At 50.7% G+C, this 18,091-nt stretch overlaps 1 protein-coding gene across 1 annotated transcript in view; it reads left to right on the top strand.

Annotated features, from left to right (window-relative positions):
• Positions 1-2,144: 2,144 nt before the first annotated feature.
• CSF1R (colony stimulating factor 1 receptor) overlaps positions 2,145-18,091 on the top strand; it is a 31,457-nt gene continuing 15,510 nt past the window's right edge. Inside the window, exons 1-8 of the mRNA XM_082726278.1 lie at positions 2,145-2,245; positions 4,129-4,366; positions 8,278-8,535; positions 8,984-9,268; positions 10,629-10,765; positions 11,366-11,525; positions 14,866-15,052; positions 17,838-17,953. Of these exons, the coding sequence (XP_082582404.1) occupies positions 4,318-4,366; positions 8,278-8,535; positions 8,984-9,268; positions 10,629-10,765; positions 11,366-11,525; positions 14,866-15,052; positions 17,838-17,953 (1,192 nt within the window). The 5' untranslated portion in view covers positions 2,145-2,245; positions 4,129-4,317. The remainder of the gene's footprint in view (positions 2,246-4,128; positions 4,367-8,277; positions 8,536-8,983; positions 9,269-10,628; positions 10,766-11,365; positions 11,526-14,865; positions 15,053-17,837; positions 17,954-18,091) is intronic.

Here is an 18,091-nt window from a genome sequence, read left to right on the forward strand (position 1 = left end):
TATTTTATTTTTTTAGTAATCTCTACAACCAGTGTGGGGCTCAGACTCACAACCCTGAGATCAAGAGTCTCGTGCTCTTCCAACAGTGCCTCTCATTCTCTTTATGGCTGAATAACATTCCGTTGTGTGGAGATGCCAGGATTTTTATCTATCCACTCATCAACCCCTTCCACCTCTTAGTTATTGTGAATACTGCTGCATTAAACATTCAAGTGCAGGGGTGCCTGGGTGGCTCAGTGGGTTAAAGCCTCTGCCTTGGGCTCAGGTCATGATCCCAGGGTCCTGGGATTGAGTCCCCCACCGGGCTCTCTGCTTGGCAGGGAGCCTGCTTCCCACCCTCTCTCTGCCTGCCTCTCTGCCTACTTGGGATCTCTGTCTGTCAAATAAATAATAAAATCTTCAAAAAAAAAATTCACATGCAAGTATTTGCTTGAATCTCTATTTTTAATTCTTTTAGATATGCCTAAGAGTGGAATTGCTGGGTCATGTGGTAATTCTGTGTTTAACTTTTTTTTTTTTTTTTAAAGACTTACTGATTTGTTTGAGAGAGAAACAGAGCATACACGAGCTGGGGAAGCGGCAGAGGGAGAGGGAAAGAGAGAATCCTCAAGCAGACTCCCCACTGAGCACAGGGCTCGATCCCAGAACCTGAGCCGAAATCAAGAGTCAGCCTCTCAATTGACTAAGCCACCCAGGCACCCCTGTGTTCAACTTTTTGAGGAACTACCAAACTGATTACCACAGCAGCTGCACCATTTTATAGTCTCACCAGCAACGCACAAGGGTTCACTTTTCTCCGCATCATTCACTTGTTATTTTCTGATTTTTCAATTATGGACAACCTAATTGGTGTGAGGCGGTATCTCCTTGTGGTTCTAATTTGATGATCAGTGATGTTCAGCGTCTTTTCATGCTTATTGGTCATTTGTACGTCTTCTTTGGAGAAAGAGCTACTCAACTTTTTTGCTCACTTTTAATTGAGTAGTTTGCCTTTTTGTTGGTGAGTTATAAGAGATACATATACTCCGGAGATCGAATCCTTATCATACGTATGATTTGCAAATATTTTCTCCCGTTCTGTGTGTTGTCTTTTTATTCTCTTGATAATGTCCTTTGATGCACCAAAATGTTGCATTTTGATGGAGTCCAACTTACTGACCTTTTTTTTGCTTGCTTTGCTGGTGACATATCACAGAGACCATTTCCATGCCTAGGTCATGAATATTTACCCTTATGTTTTCTTCTAAGAGTTTTTTAGTTGTAGCTTTTATATTTAAATCTGATTTTTTAAATAATTTTTATATATGGTGTGAAGGATCTAACTTCATTCTTCTCTATGTGGCTATCCAGTTCTTTTAAGACCCTTTGTTGAAGACATTGTTTTTTCCACATTAACAGTCTGGTCACCTTTATTGAAAATCAATTAACCATAGCTGTAAAGGTTTATTTCTGGACTTTCAATTTTATTCTGTTTATCTATATGCCTAACCTTATGCCAATACCACACTGTTTTGGTATCTGTCGCTTTGTAGTAAGTTTTGAAACTGAGAAGTGTGACTCTTCCAACTTTGTTCTTTTTTAAGATTCTTTTGGTCACTTGGAGTCTCTTGAAATTCCATATGAACTTGAGAATCAGCTTTCCCATTTCTGAGCAAAATGCCACTGGGCTTTCAATAGGGACTGCATGGAACGTGCAGATCACTTTGGAGAGGATTGCCATCTTTACAATGTTTACATACAATATTTACAATACAATTCCAATGCATGAACAAGAGATGTCTTTCAATTTATTTAGTCTTTTTAATTTCTTTCAGAAGTGTTTTGTGATTTGCAGGGCAAATATCTTACATCTTTTTGGTTTAAGTTATTCCCAAGTATTTTTACTCATTTTGGTGTTATTGCAAATAAAATAATTTTTAAACCTCTTTCTTGGATTGCTCATGGTCACTGAATAGAAATAAAATAGAGTTTTGTGTGTTGATCTTGTACCCTACAACTTCGATGAATTTATTAGCTCTAATGGGTTTTCCCCCCATAGATTCTTTAGGATTTCTCTATACATAGGATTATCTCATACGTGAAGAAAAATAATTTTACTTCTTCCTTTTGACTTTGGATTTTTTCTTTGTGATTGCTCTGCTCAGAACTTCCAGTATAGTGTTGAACAGAGGCAGTGAAAGTGGAATCCTTGCCTTGTTCCTGATTTAAGGGGAGAAGCTTTCAATCTTTCACCATTGAATTAACTGTGAGTTTTTCACCTACTTTTTTTTTTAAGATTTTATTTATTCATCTGTTGGAGAGAGAGAGAGAGAGAGAGAGCACAAGCAGGGGGAGCAGCAGGCAGAGGGAAAGGAAGAAGCAGGTTCCCCACTGTGCAGGGAGCTCAATGTGGGGTTTAATCCCAGGACCCTGTGATCATGACCAGAGCCGAAGTCAGACAGTTAACCAACTGAGCCACCCAGGTGTCCCTCATTTACGGTTTTAATCATGTTAAAGATGTTGCCTTATATTCCTAGTTTGTTGGTGTTTGTCAAATTTTGTCAAATCTTTTTCCTCCATCAATCGGGATGATCACATGGGTTTGTTTGTGTTTTTTTTCCCCACTCTGGCAATATAGTGTTTTAGACTGATTTTCATGTGTTGAACCATCTTCGCATTTCTGGGATAAATCTCACTGGTCCTGATGTACAATCACTGTAATGTGCTGTTGGATTTGGCTTGCTAGTATTTTGCTGAGTAAGTTTACATTTATGTTCATCGGGACATTGGTCTGTAGTTTTATTTTCTTGGGATGTTTTCATCTGCCTTCAGTATCAACGTAATGCTGTCTTCATAAAATGAGTTGAAAAGTATTCCCTCATCTTTTATTTTTTTAATGAGTTTGAGAAGAATGGGGGTAAATTCTTTTTTGGGGGGGTAAATTATTTAAGAACTTTGTAGAATTTACCAGTGAAGTCATCTGGCCGTGGGTTTTTCTTTGTTGGAGGGTTTTTGTTTATTGATTTAATCTCTTTACTAGTTATAAGTCTATTCAGTTTTTCTATTTCTTCTTGAGTCAGCTTTGGTTGGTATTCATGGTTACTTGAGGTTCAAAACACTTTTCTGAGGAAAAAAATGTATATATAAAATATATCACATATACCTGGACATGAAAAGACTAGTCATTTTCCTGGATCGATATTACATGGGAATTTTTTTAGTTTCAAGAAATAACTTTTCAACCAAGAAATTACAACTTTACAACTTTAGAAATAAGGAGTAAAACTCTAAGGGAATCCGTTAAAAGGGGTAAAAAACAATTGACTGCAGGAAAGGAAGGAGCAGAAGAATGTTATTTTTCTGAAGAAATACAGCAGCAGAATTAGACTCTTCATAAAAACAAACAAAAAATAACTTAAGGGGCACCTGGGTGGCTCAGTGGGTTAAAGCCTCTGCTTTCGGCTCAGGTCATGATCCTGGGGTCCTGGGATCAAACCTCACATTGGTCTCTCTGCTTGGCGGGGAGCCTGCTTCCTCCTCTCTCTCTCTCCACCTGCCTGTCTGCCTACTTGTGATCTCTGTCTGTCAAATAAATAAATGAAATCTTTAAAAAAAAATAACTTAAGTGATGTAAAAAAATGTTCTACAACCAGGCTGTCTAGATCCAAATCTCACTTCTGCCACTTGGTAGCCCTGTAATTATGGGTAAGTTTAAGGTGTTTGATCTCTCTGAGCCTCAGTTTTTCCATTTGCAAAATGGGAATGGCAGTAGTGCCCATTCCATAAAGGTTCTATGAAGCTGGAGGAAACAGTGAATGTAAAGGGCTTAGCTGCGGAGAGTCCTGGAAATGGAAGCTTCTTGCTTCTATCACCAGGCTCTCCCAGAACTACCAAACTTTGCTTTTGGCTAAGCCAGAGCTGCCTGGTCACCCTGGGGACTCCCCCATTTGTGCTACTGACTGCTTGACTTGGGGCATGTCTGTTCTCCCAGGATCCTTTGGAGGTGGCTTGAGAAGGGCCCTAAACTTAACTAGCTCCCCCAGGCTCAGGCTGGCCTTGTCCCAGTCTCCAACCCCTCCCTCTGGGGGTCATGGCTTTGTTTTCTTCTGAAGACCCAAGATTTCCAAACTCTGTGGTTGCCTTGCCTAGCTAAAAGGGGAAGAAGAGGATCGGCCCAAGGAGGAGGAAGAAGAGGAAAACAAGAGAAACAGCTAGTACAGCAGAGAGGAACGTGTGCCCAGAGGTCCTGGTCCCTGTGGAGCTAGAAGCTGAGACCCCCGCCCCGTGCCTTGCCCACCCCTCAGCTCCACACCAGCCTGCCACCTCCCCACTGAGGCCATGGGCCCAGGGGCTCTGCTGGTCCTGCTGGGGGCCACAACTTGGCGTGGTAAGAGCAAAACTGGGGACTCTGCGCGTTGGGGTGGGTGCGTGACAGGGAAGACCGCTGTGCAAGGATCCAGTAAAACCTTGCCCGTCCCCAGGTGTTGCCACTCTGGACCGCAGGTTTGCGTGTGTCTGCTTTGGAAAGGCAGTGGAGGGAAAAGAGGGTGTGTGTGGGGTGGAACCAACTCCACCAGGGCTGCGGATCTGTACCAGGTCAGAGGCTGGGACTCCCCAGGTGTCCTGAACAAGCCCCAGGACTTCAGTGTCCCCATCTATTCAAGGGCAGGTGTTGGGGGCCGTGGTGAGCTGGACTAAAGAATGCTGTTCAGACTCCACTCTGCACACAGATTCCCCAGGGATCTTGTTACAATGTGCATTTCGACTCAGTAGGTTCCAGGTACAACGTGAGATTCTGCATTTCTAACAAGCTCCTAGGAGATCGGGAGGCCATAGAGAGCTCCTGACAGCTCTGCTAGCTCCCAGCCTGTGAGCCTTGGAGAGCAGGCAGGACCCGACTCAGAAAGGGGGCAGCAGTCATTCCTTGGGAGGCGTGGGTAAGGGGCTGGAAGGGAGATAAGAGGTTAGCCTCTCTGGCCCAGGGCTCGAGTGAGGTGAGTTTGGGAGGAGAGTAGAGGAGGACTAGAGGAGGGCCTGGAGGGAGGGCAGTGCGGGTCTCCCTGGCCAGAGTGCTCCCAGACACAGGCTGCTGGGCCTCGGCACAGAGAGCTGTGTGGCAGACCTGGTCCCACCTCCAGCTCTGCTGACAGCAGCCCTGGTGGATTCCATCCCAGGAGGGCGCCTCACTGGAGGGGAGGGGCTGCTGCTTGGCTGGTAACTTCAGTTATATTTTATCACATGCTTATTTGGGGGGATCTTAGGCCAGGATGGGGGTGAGGTGGGGTGAGATGGGAAAGCAGCCTCAGCTCTGGCCTCCCTATAGTTCTGGGGCTGCAGGACCCTGTGGAGAAGGTGTATCTGGACCCCAGCGAAGAGACGGCCCGCTGAAGGTCTTTTTGTGGCCCTGTCAATCTTCTGGGCTTGAGCGTCTGTTCTGTTATTGAGATGTAATTTACATACAGTAGAATGCTCAGATGCTTAAGTGCACAGTCTGATGAGGTTTGACAAATGCTTGTGCTTGGGTACCCTCCACCCCAATGAAGACAGAAACGGTTCCCCTCTCTCCAGAAAGTCCCACGGGTTTTATTTCACTGTCTTGTCCTATCCGCCTGCCCAGCACCTGCCTGTGGGGCACTGTTGGGGAGTGGAAAGGTTGTCTGTCGTCTAGACCCAGAAGAAAGAAGATAGGAAGCAGCAGGCTAGAAGCCTCAGGTTTCAGCCCCACAGACCAGTGGTGAGAGAGTAGGGGTACAGGGGCGGCCGTGAGGGAGTCAGGGGCCAGGTTCCGAACACCCTAGAGTTGGGGAGAGGCCCACTAAGATTCTAGGCTGAGGAGGGGCTATGTCCCAGGCCTTGGTGTGTGGTATGGGGGTGGTGTTGAGGGAGAGGAGTGGAGTTTGGGCCGCGTCTCAGTTCTGGGAGCTGAGACGAGAGGCCGGCACAGAAGGCGATCTTGGTCAGTGTCGGCCAAGCCCAGCCCCCACCCGCAAGGAGGATGGGCCTGAGCAGTCTTTCTCTTCCCGCCAGCTAAACCATCAGGGGGAAGTTAGGGGCAGAAGTGGAGGGTGTCAGCCTGGCCCTGCGTGAATATCCGGGACAACAGGACAGGACAAAACAGGACACATTTCTCTGACCGCATTTCCAGGAGACTGAGACAGGGGCTAGAGGGACAGGGCAGGGTAGGGGAAGGAGAAGGTGCCACTGAGACAGGGTGGGTGCGGAAGCGGAACCCAGCGAGATTCACAGACTCCGAGATCTCGGATGAGACTGTGACCTTGAAAAGTTTAGAACTTTTGGCTCAGGCGGTTAAGCATCCGACTCTGGATCTCAGCTCAGGTCTTGATCTTAGGGTCATGAGTTCAAACTCTACGTTGGGGTCCACACTGGGCATGGAGCCTACTTTAAAAATAAAATAAAAAAATTTTAAAAAGTTTAAAACTTTAGATACTAGAGTGTCAGGACCAAAAGGGAGGTTAGAAATGTCGCAGCAAGCAGTAGCCCAGGACAAGAGCGGTGGACTGGGCCTGGGGCCACTATGGCCTTCCTGAATCCTCCCGGGACCACCCAGGTGGAAAGGGACTATTCCCATTAGAAGGAAGAGTAGCCTGAGGGCCAGAGAGGGTAAGCAACGCACCCGGCGTAAGGGAGAACCAAATGTCAGGCGGTGTGGATGTGACCCCACAGGCCGAGCTTGTCCCTATGGTCAAGCCCTAGCCGGGAACCCGCGTTGCGGCAGCTCGGCTGGGATTCGCCCACAGCCTGACAGAAAAGACGCTTGCTCCCCTCCTTGGGGGTCACGTGGCCCAGCGCGGACACAACCCCCAGGCGTTGGCCTTGGCAGTGTTCACCAGCGCGCTGGATTCTTTATGCTGACGGCAAGGCCAATCCCTCTAGATGGTATAACAGCAAAACACCAATGAGGCCATCCTGGAGGAACTCGACAGAGAAATTTTTCCAGGTCTGGAGTCTGTGGTGGGGATGGGGAGGAAAAAACCCACTTGGCCACTTTTGTGCAGGACAATGGAGAACTATGAATTCAGCTGAAGCCCTGGGGGCAGCAGTATCCAGGACCCTGTCCCCGGAGTGGAGGGGTCTGATTCAGTGGGGACATCCAGCTGGTCAGTGGCAGAGCCAGGCCCTGCAGCCCAGAATGTTCCAATGTGCTGCAGGTGGCCCTCCCTCTTCCGGGGGTCTCTCCGTGGGAGCGGGGTCGGTAGCCAGGAGGGCCAGGAAACAGAAGTGAGAAGGGTTGCGGGCTGAGCGGAAACTAGGGGCCGGGCTGGACACCAGCAATGTGCTTCCGCCCACACGGGCTCGGGGGGCGCCTGGCTGCCCCTCCAAGGCCTTGAATCAGCTCTCACTTCCCTCCTTTGCCCCTATTTTAAGCCTGGAGAAATGCTGACACGGCAGAGGCAACGGGCCTTCTTCCCGGAGGGCCTGATAGGGGTTTCAAGTTCTCTTTTTTTCCTTCAAGAAAATTTTCCTTAAAAGAGATTGGCTTCCTAGTAAACAGCAGTGCCCCGTGCTGGGCTCGGCTGCCGAGCCATCCTTACGGAGTATTTACTTGGTGACAGATGAGGTTCCAAAGGCCTCTCATGCGCTCAATCCTCCTGGCATCCCGAAAAATGTGCACAATTATTGCCCCCACTTTGCAGGCGGGGCAACCGCGGCACAGAGCCTCTGAGCCGTCCCACTGTGCGGCAGGGCAGACGTCCAGTGGTGGGAGTGGGCACAACACAAGACCCCCGGTACCCTTCTAACTCTGCTGGGCCGACATCCCACGACCCTTCTCTTTTTCCCAATATGGATCAAGTCGGAGGACTTTGCCACGAACATTCCATTCCCTTGTTTTTTTTCCATTGCTTGTTCGAGCCCCCTGCTTTGAGCCAGGTCCTGGGTCTGGCACTAGGGACAGAGCCCATTTTGTACATGGGGCCGAAAGGGTCCGCCCGTGGGGAGGACGTTGCAGGCACAACTGGGAAGGCTGAGACAGGAGGCTGGGGAGGACCCGTGGGTCAGCAGCTGCCTGGGTACCCAGAAATCTCCCAGGGCCCGTTTCTCGGAGGAGGGGGCTGCTGGACATCGGGCCCTCCATGAGCAGATTGGAAATGGGGGACTGAGCAAATGACAGAGAGGGCCAGGACTTGCTCAAGGTGACCCCCAGTCACAGCTAAACCCCAGCACCGCACATCTCCTGCCAGGAGGACCTCAGAGGCTAGGATCATCAGACCAGCGCGTGCCTCCTCAGGGCTTACTTCTGTCCCCTGTTCACCACCTTCCCCCTCCCCCTGCCACCAGTACAAGGAGTCCCCGTGATAGAACCCAGTGGCCCTGAGCTGGTTGTGGAGCCAGGCACGACGGTGACCCTGCGTTGTGTGGGCAACGGCAGCGTGGAATGGGACGGCCCCATCTTCCCCTACTGGAACCTGGACACTGAGGCCCCCAGCAGCACCCTGACCACAAATAATGCCACCTTCCTAAACACTGGGACCTACCGCTGCATGGAGCCTGGAGGCCCACTCAGGGACAGCGCCACCATTCACCTCTACGTCAAAGGTGAGGACTCTGGGCCCACTCACTCCCAAGATGCCTGGCCCAACAGGAACCACCAAGAATGGGCAAGAGGGCTGGGCCCTAACATTAGCAACCACAGTAAAACAGCTCCTCCCCAAGCAAGGGCATGCCTTTGACCATGACTGGTGGCAGTGCTTCCAATTCAATGTAGTTCTCATAGCAACATAATGTGACATAGGTGCCGCGATTGTGCCCATTTTCCAAAGGCTCAGACAGGTTGAGTCATTTGCCCAAAGTAACCCAGCACCGAGTAGGGGGGCTGAGTCTGGCTCCAGCAACCCCACTCAGAAGCATCTGCGGGGCTGCTCTGGTACATGGTGTGACCTCAGGCAAACCATCAGCCCCTCCGAGCCTCCCCATCCCCAGGGTCCAGGCACCGCTTAGCCTGGCGGAGGGAGGGCAGTTGTAACCCTGTATCCCTCTACCACAGACCCCGTCCGACCTTGGAAGGTGCTGGCGGAGGAGGTGACGGTGATGGAAGGTCAGGACGCGTTGCTGCCCTGCCTGCTCACTGACCCCGCGTTGGAGGCCGGTGTCTCGCTGATGCGGGTGCGTGGCCGGCCCGTCCTGCGCCAAACCAACTACTCCTTCTCGCCCTGGTATGGCTTTACCATCCATAAGGCCCAGTTCATGGAGACCCACGGCTACCAATGCAGCGCCCGGGTAGGCGGCAGCACGGTGACATCGATGAGCATCTGGCTGAAAGTGCAGAAAGGTACGTGGGGCTGGGAGGGACAGGCCAGGGCAGAGGGCAGGGCCGGAGAGCCCGCAGACACGGGAGCCAAGGGAGGACCCGGGCCTGGTGGGGAACAACGGACCATCCCTCTTCTTCCACTTCTTCCTTCCAACTGCACCATGGTCATCCACGGGGCTCCTGCGGAGGCAAGACAAGCAAGGTGTGCTGGGCAGAAAGAGACAGCTCAGGACAGTCTGGGTGGGTGCACGCAACAGCTCTCATGGTGGAGGTGACAATGGTGTGAAGTCTCCCCCTTGCCCCGGCTAGGTTGGTACACAGGATTCCTCATTCTGAAAGGCCTGGCATGAGTATGCAGGACCCTAGGCTTGCCGCCTGGCTTAGTATAGGAATCAGGTTTCTGCAACAAGGGCCAGGGTCACAGCCATGTGGCAGGCAACAGTGCCTGGGCTCTGAAGCCATGAAACCTGTTTGGGAAGTCATGGGACCCCACCATGTGGGCAGAGGGGGCCATTAGGTCTCTTTCCCCCGCACTCCATCTGTCAAGCCCTGGGCCCTCGGTGACCTTGGATGAGTCCCTTAGTGTCTCTGGGCCTTGAGAAACTGGATTAGATCATCTTTCAATGTAAATAATAACCATGAACTTGAATTCAATGCGTGCTCTGCATCAGGCACTGTACAAGCTGCTGGGGATAGCATCAGCTTCCAGGGAGAGACAGAATAGAGAGGGCAAATAACAGGCTGGCTGATCCACAAGAAGTTGCGCTGGAGAAAGCTGGATGTGTGTGGGCTGGGGGAGGCTCACCCAGCTGACCGGTCACAGAAGGCTTCTCAGAGCAGAAGATTTGGAGGGTGAAAGCGGCTGCTGGCTCCCGGTGTGGAAGGAAGAGTACTTCAGGGGGTGTGTGTGTGCAGTGGTGGGAAGGCCAGTGAGGTTGCAGAGCGGGGCATAAGCACGAGGCGGCAGGTGCTTGGGGGGTCGGTCATGGGCCCGGCTTGCATCCCAAGAGTGATGGGAAGCCACTGGATACTGGCCCAGGAGACGCATGTGATCCAATCTACATTCCTAAGAGGCCCCTTGAACTGCTTCAAGGAGTCTCATTGTGCGGGGGTCCGAGGGGAAGTGGGGTCCTTCTAGGTGGGTGTTGCAGGTGCCCAGAGCAGAACACAGGGTGAGACTGGGGAGAGGTGTGGTGACGAAAGGGAGTGGACTTCTCCAAGTCTGTTTCAAAGACAAGACGAGCTGTAGAGGCCTCCGGTCTGCCTCCCAGGATTTTCAAGGGGACCTAGGGAGGCCCCAGCCGGTTTCTGGCCTGTGGCAAGGAGCAGAGTGATGACGACTCCAGCCTGGGTGTTCATGGGTCGCTTCCCCTGACCTCAGTCATCCCAGGGCCCCCGACCTTGACACTGGAACCTGCAGAGCTGGTACGGATTCAGGGAGAGACTGCCAAGATCGTGTGCGCAGCCAGCAACGTTGATGTTAGCTTTGACGTCTTCCTCCAACATGGAGACACCAAGGTCAGTCCGTGGGGAGACAGCAGGGGGAAGGGTGCCCATTTTCCCTGCACACCAAGCACTGCAGGATGGCGGCCAGCTACCAGCTGGTTCTCTGGACTGAGGGCATTGCCCAGCCCTAAGATCTTACTGCCAGTCAATAACTAATTCAAAACCAGGACCTGGGCTCATGCTACTGATTATTGTTGGTGGGGGGAGGTAGTACTCTTCCCCCCTTGACCCATGAACTTTGCCCCAGCCTATAGACAAGAACCAGAGGTCAGTTCACCTCTGAAGCCCAGGAATATAAAGGCCATTTCAGAAAAACGAAGAGAGGGGGACGCAGAGGGAGTATCCCCAAATGGCATTGGGCAGCTTCTAAGAGCTCCTCCCTGCCCCACTGTGTCTACCCCTATTTACATGTAATAACTCGTTATTCTTCACTACAACCCTAGGAGCATGGGCTGGTGTTCATCCCATTTTACAGATGAAGACTGAGGCTCAGAGTTAGTCCTTTGCCCAAGGAATGGCAGATAGTATTCTTTAAAGGCTGGCAATTCGAACTCAGAGTTTTCTAATTCCTAAACAATGTTGCTACCCCATTTCCACTCCTTCTGACTACAGCTCACAATCCCTCAACAATCCGACTTCCAAGGTAACCAGTACCAAAAGGTCCTGACCCTTGAGCTCGATCACGTAGGCTTCCAGGATGCCGGCAACTACTCCTGCGTGGCCACCAATGTCCGAGGCATCAACACCAGGTCCATGGTCTTCCGGGTAGTAGGTGAGCATCAGGGTGATGGGGGAGGGCTGCCAGGGATCCTGGGGTGAAGGAGTGTGTAGGGAGATTGGGAAGGAGGGAGCTGATGGTGGAGGGAGCCACACCGCTGGGAGCCTTCCCAGATCCTTCCCCAGAATCCCTCGCTCCCCTCCTGGAGCTCCGACAGGGCATTACTGCCTTCTGTTTTGGGACTGGCCTCCAGGAGCTCCCTATTAGACTGCTGTTCTCTCCTTCATTCATCCTTCATGCCTGGAACAACCATATCACGCAGACACAGGAGCAGACAATGCTCACCCCGCGAGATCATGCCGGAAGCGCGGGGTTGCTGGGAACACCAACCAGCCCCAGCTTGAACAAAGTGGCCTAAGCTAGGCCCCAAAGAACAGAGGTAGGTTAGCGAGGCAGAAGAGTGGGAAAGGACAGGCATGAGCACAGCATGTGGAAGGCGCAAAGGGAAAGAGACGTGGAGAGAAGCTGCCCATGGCAGGGCTGTGAGTGGTGTGACATGTGGCCAGAGAGAAGCAGGGATGGAGGCAGCGTCCAGACGGTAAAGTGGGTGTTGGTTGGCAGCGCATCCTGTTGGGAAGTCATTGGGAGTTGAAGAGAGAGTGACGGGAGCAGACTGCGTGGCGAGGTACGTCATGGTGGCCGGCAGCCCACACTCCTAGCAGTCACTATCTCATAGTTGTGAGAATTAAGTGAATCTGTCAATCCATCTATCTATCGACTCTGACCCAGAGTAAACACTAAGTGTGCACAGGAGAGGTCATCTGAGAAGGCCAGTCCAATGTCCTATGCTTTGAATGGGAGATCGGAGGCTGGACAAGCTAAGGGGGAGTTTCTCAAGGTCAAGACGGGCTGAGTGATTGCAGTCTGGCCACACCTCGTGTGTTCAATGTTATGGGAGACAGGGGGGCATCGGGGAGAGCACACATGACCATTACCCCTGAGAGCAGCGGCACTGCACGAGGCTTGCCGTCAATATGAGCTCCGCCGTGGCCCCCATCCTGCGCTGGGAGCCACGCGCGGTGAAGGAGGAGAGAAGCACAGCGAATTGTTGCCCAGCCGTGGGCTCTGAGCCTGAGTGTTTCCCATGGCCCGGATACAGCAGTCACTCCATGTTTGTGTTCGTGCCCACTTCTGGTCAGACACTGCTCTGAAAGGCTGAGGACACAGCTGCAAACATGGAGGCCCCTGCCCACGGGAAGTTTGCGCTCCAGCTGGGGAAAGACCAGCAATGAGCTGACATAAATTCTGGAGACGACATCAGTTCTCTAGGGTTTGCTGTTTAAAATAGGGCGTCCTCAAGGATGGTCTCACCAGTCAGCTGCCATCTGAGCCATGGCGTGAAGCTGGCGGAGGGGTAAGCTTGCAGGTGCGCGGCAGCACGGAGCCCCAGGGCAGAGGGCGAGCGGCACTGTGCTTGCCGCGTGCAAGGAACGAGCCAGCCAGCATGGCCAGGGTGGGGCTCAGGTGAAATCAGAGGGGTGAGCGGAAGAGGGGGCAGTTTCCACAGGGCCCTAAGGGAAGGACTTGGGTCTTCTCCCCTTGAGAAAGATGGGGCGCCATAGGAGGGTCTGAGTAATGGAGTGTGATATCATCTGACTTGCATGTAATGAGATTTAATATAGCTTTCTCGTGCTGTGTGGAGGGTAGAAGCAGGGGGACAAGGTAGGAGGCTACTGCTATTATCCAAGCTAGAGGAGAAAGTGGCTTGATTGAGGAGGTGATGGAAGAGGTGATGGGAAGATGGGTGGAGGACAGGTAGACAGATAGATGATCGAGGGGGTGAGAGAGAAGAGGACAGAAGCCTTGTCCTGAAAACTCACAGGCTAGTTGGACAGAGAGGATGGCTACCCAAAGGGAGAAGCAGATACCGGAAGTAGCTTAGATGTGGTGCGTAATGAATGTGTAGTCCAGAAGGGGCGCAGGAGTCCAGGGCAGGGAGGGCTCCCTGTGGCCTGGACTGGGGGGCACAAACCCCTGACAGGGATAAGCCTTGAAGGATGAGAAGGCTTTAAATACAAAAGAGGAAGAGGACAGGGCTCCTGGTGGAGGAAATGTCTTGAACAAAACCTCCAAGGTAGGAAAGACTGTTGTGTATTGGTGTGTTCAGGGGATGTTAAGAGACTCAGATGTGTGTGTGTGTGTGTAGGAAGAGGGGGCTGGCTACATGGGCATAAAGAGGAGACTTGATTGAGAGAGGCTTGAATGCCACTTTGTCTGGTGGAGGCAATAGGGAGCCATAAGGACATTAGAGCAGGTGTATCACCGGGTACAAGAGTGAACTTTAGATTTCATAGACCTGAGTAAGGAGAGAAACCCTTAGAGATCATATAGGCCAGGGCTTTTTTGCAAAGTCTTGGGGACTTAAGAAAGCTTTTCAGGGGCTTCCCTAAGGGGCATGGAGAGACTGAGTGAGCGGGATCCTTGCCATAGCTCCTTTTTGTGAGATTCAACCAGAGCAACTTGGTTTGAATTCATGCAAGCTTTAATTAGAAGAAACTAGTCTGGACTTTTTCAGGCATAGGGAAAAGAAATCAATTTGAGCTAGCCTGATCACAAGAGGATTTTTCTTGGCCTTCTAGCTAAAAAACCAGTAGATAGGAGCGTCAGGTAAATTGGATCTAGGGGTTCAGCTGATGTGAACAAGAACTTGTTGCTTCTCACCTCTACCTCTCGCTCTCCATTTTTCTTGTGGACTCCTTGTCACATAGGGTTCGACAACCCCAGTGACGTTAGGGCCTCTCCTTTCCCAGCACTCCAAGAAAAACCATGGAAATAAGTGTCATAGGACCTGTGGGCTCATGACTTACCCCCAAAACCACTCACTGTTCCAAAGGGGACATGCTACTTTGATTGGCTGGCCTGGGTCACATGCCCCCTTAGAGCTGGATGTGGAAGCTTCACTGCCCCAACTATTAGCAGGAGAAGGGGAAATGGGTGAGGGTGTCCGACACCCCCCCACCAACAACAACAAAAAAAAAAAAAACAGACTTTTTTGCCACTGAAAAAAATTTCAAAAAGTTGTAACAACACAAGTATATTCAATCTCTTTGTTATATAAATAAGGATCTAGAGGTACCAAGGAGGATGGGAATTTGTCCAGGTTCTTCCAAGAATTCAGCAAAGAGAAAAATTTGGACTTCTGTGGGGCAGTGATGGGAGGGGAGGTATCAGAGGGCGAGTCTTGGTTAGGGGCGGGGGCTATAAGCCTGGCACACAGTAGGCACTAAGGAAGGCTCCAGCTGAATGGCTGAATCAATGGGTAGGTCACCAAATGATTAACCAAACAGAGACATCTTCCCACTAATGCCAGATCTGTATGTATTCTGCTTTCCAGAGAGAGCCTACCTGAACTTGACCTCCAAGCAGAACCTCCTCCAGGAGGTGACTGTGGGTGAGAAGGTCGATCTTCAAGTCCAGGTGGAAGCCTACCCAGGCCTGCAAGGTTGGAACTGGACCTATCTGGGACCTTTCTCTGACCACCAGTCCAAGCTCAATTTTGTCATGATGAAGGACACATACAGGTATGACCAATGAGCTCCCACAACCCACAACCACAAGGGGAATGCTTCAGCCAGAAGGCAGGACACTGACTGGGTCATGTCTCAACCTTCCTGGTGACCTAGAGCAAATCCCTCCTCCTTTCTGGGTCTCCCTTGCCCTGACTCTAGGAGCTCAGTATCAGTCATCTGTGTTTGACTAGGACAAAATTGGCTTGCCCCTCTGTCCCACATCCTTGGGAAGTCCCATGCCCTCCTCAAGAATTCTACCATTTCCTGGGACATCCATTCTCATGCTCACTCGAGAACTCCAAATCCCATCAGTCTCTTCTTTCGTGGCCAATCCAAATGTAGAAGACACTGTTCCATGATTTCTACTCCTAGGTACACTCCTAATAATGATGGCTCAGGGAGTCTGCCACGTAAGCCATGGACTTGGGGCCGGGGGCAGAGAGAATCAACATCACACCAACACAGATACATCAAAATTCTTTAAAGGCCTGTGGTCACCCACCCCTGAGAATTTCTCCCTTATTCTTCTTCACAGGCTCAAAATGCTTCTCATAAAGTGCTATCTGACTCCATCTCCTCTTTCCTCCCTTCTCTCCACTTCCAGAATCTGACTTCTCCCACACACACAGCACGTTAGAAATCCATTTCCTGTCTCCTTACATCCTCGAAGTGTCACTTGCCCCTCCAAAGTGGCCTCACAGGTAGTTTCCTACGTAAGAGCCTTCTCCACAGGAGGAACACCAATACCATTTGTTAAAAACAATAGCTTCTTTACCCACTTGTGTCTGAATGAGAGCACGGCGCTCAAGGACAGCAAGCATGTGCTGTGCGTGCAACCCGTTCCCCCTCGCACACTCTTGACAGACATCTCTAATCCACTGTTGAGCCCTTTCCCACAGGGTCTGAGTGCAGCTTGGGAGTCCTTCTTGACACAGTCTCTCAGCCAGTATTTTCATTATAACTGACTCAGGAGAAGAGACGTGTTGGCCATTATTTGGGGATTTGCTAGATATTTGCTAGGTAATCCCTTAGCCATCTTCCAATTCCAGAACTCTCTGGGGTTCTCTTCCTAGCTCCTGAAGCCCAGATCTCATGAATGGCTGGCCTCCCCAGTTTGCCTATTGTCAGAATCAAAGCAGAACAAAATGTTCATCAGGACAAAAATGTTCCCTTGTCCTCATTTTTCTCCTCTCAGTTCCCTTCTCATCCATTCTGGTCAGGATTTCTAGCTTCCCTTTGTCTAAAGCAGAAGTTCTGAATCTGGAGTCTATAGACCCCTGGGAGGGGGTTGGTCCACGGACAGGTTTCAGGGGTCCAAATGCAACAGGGACATGCAGAAAGAAACCATGGAGATCCCCCAAACACGGTAGTGTGGGGCCATTTGGCACAGGGCAGCTAAGCCTGGGCACCCAACAGCCGCAAAATTGAGCTCATGTGATGGGTGTGTTCATATGGTGACTTTGAGTCATGCAAAAAAGTTAAATTCTTTCCGCTTAAGAGGTAGATGTGTAGAGGGGTTCTGTATGCCAAAGGTCTGGCTGAATGAGATGCCCTTTGAATACCGTATGTATTAGTCCAGTATAATTTATAATTAAATGCTATAATTGACTTAAAAAAAACTTATTTACTACCTAAACAATACATGTCCATAAAGGAAATGCTAAAATAGAGCTTAAGAAAAAAAATGAAAAATTACCTGGAATCAGCTGAGAATAAATTATATTGTCCATATCTGCTTCTGGGTCTTCTGTAACAAAGGGCACCGTTGAACTGCGTAGCTATAATGAGTTGGGCTCTGTGTCAAGCACACTGAATGTATGTCCCTTTAATCTTCAGGCCAAGCCTGTGGATGAATTATCATCAGTGTCACCCTCATAGAATAGGAAGCAAAGGATCAGAGAGGTTAAGTACTTGTCTAAGATCAAAGAGCTAAGATAGACAGCGCAAGAACCTGAACCCCAGTTTCTGTAGCCCTGCGGCTACATCCTGACTCTCATCCCTCTCACAGTCCCTCCTGGCAGGGCTGGTGTTTTAGGAACAGCAGCTAGCCTGGGTGCTGGTGTTTTGAGCAGGGACTCCTTAGCCCAGTGACGATGGTGAAAGTAGGTATATTTAGTGCAGGCCTGGGATGTGCTGTCCAGTGTCGGCACTTCACGGACATCATTTCTATTAGACCTCAGAACAAAACCACTTTACATATGAGAGAAGCAAGTTGGACTGGGTGGCTCAGGTCGTGATCCCAGGGTCCTAGGATGGAGTCCCGCAAGTGGCTCCTTGCTCAGCGGGGAGCCTGCTTCTCCCTCTGCCTGCTGCTCCCCCTGCTTGTGTTTGCTCTCTCTCTGACACATGAATAAATAAAATCTTAAGACAAATGAGAGAAGCAGGGGCACCTGGGTGGCTCAGTGGGTTAAAGCCTCTGCCTTCAGCTCAGGTCGTGATCCCAGGGTCCTGGGATCGAGCCCCACATCGGGCTCTCTGCTCTGCAGGGAGCCTGCTTCCTCCTCTCTCTCTGCCTGCCTCTCTGCCTACCTGTGATCTCTGTCTGTTAAATAAATAAAATCTTAAAAAAAAAAAAAACAAAAAAAAATGAGAGAAGCAATTAAGGAAATTCGGTTCGTGGTTTTCCTGTGTCTTAATGGCACTCAGCTTGGGTCCCTGGCTCAGCCAAGGCCCTTGTGTCCTGGACACTTTACCAAAAATAAAACAAAGCCCTTTAGGAAGGTTGTCTGAGCCCACTGTCTTGAGGGGCCATACCAGAACTGGGTTTCACACCAGATGGCTTGCCCCCTTTGTGCAGGTACACCTCTATCCTCTCCCTGCCTCGTCTGAAGCCCTCGGAGGCCGGTCGCTACTCCTTCCTGGCCAGAAACACTGGAGGCGAGAGTTCTCTGACCTTTGAGCTCACGCTGCGATGTGAGTGATGCGGCAGGTGGGCGGGGTGAGGGAGACAGGGGCTATAGGAGACTAAGGTCCCTGAGGCAGCCTCTACATCCCTAAGGCTTGCAGATGGGCATGAAGGGTTCAGAGTGGTCAAACAGAGCGCATGGGACC

The sequence above is a fragment of the Mustela nivalis genome (assembly GCF_964662115.1).
Source record: "Mustela nivalis genome assembly, chromosome: 3".
In the NCBI taxonomy this organism is placed as follows: domain Eukaryota; kingdom Metazoa; phylum Chordata; class Mammalia; order Carnivora; family Mustelidae; genus Mustela; species Mustela nivalis.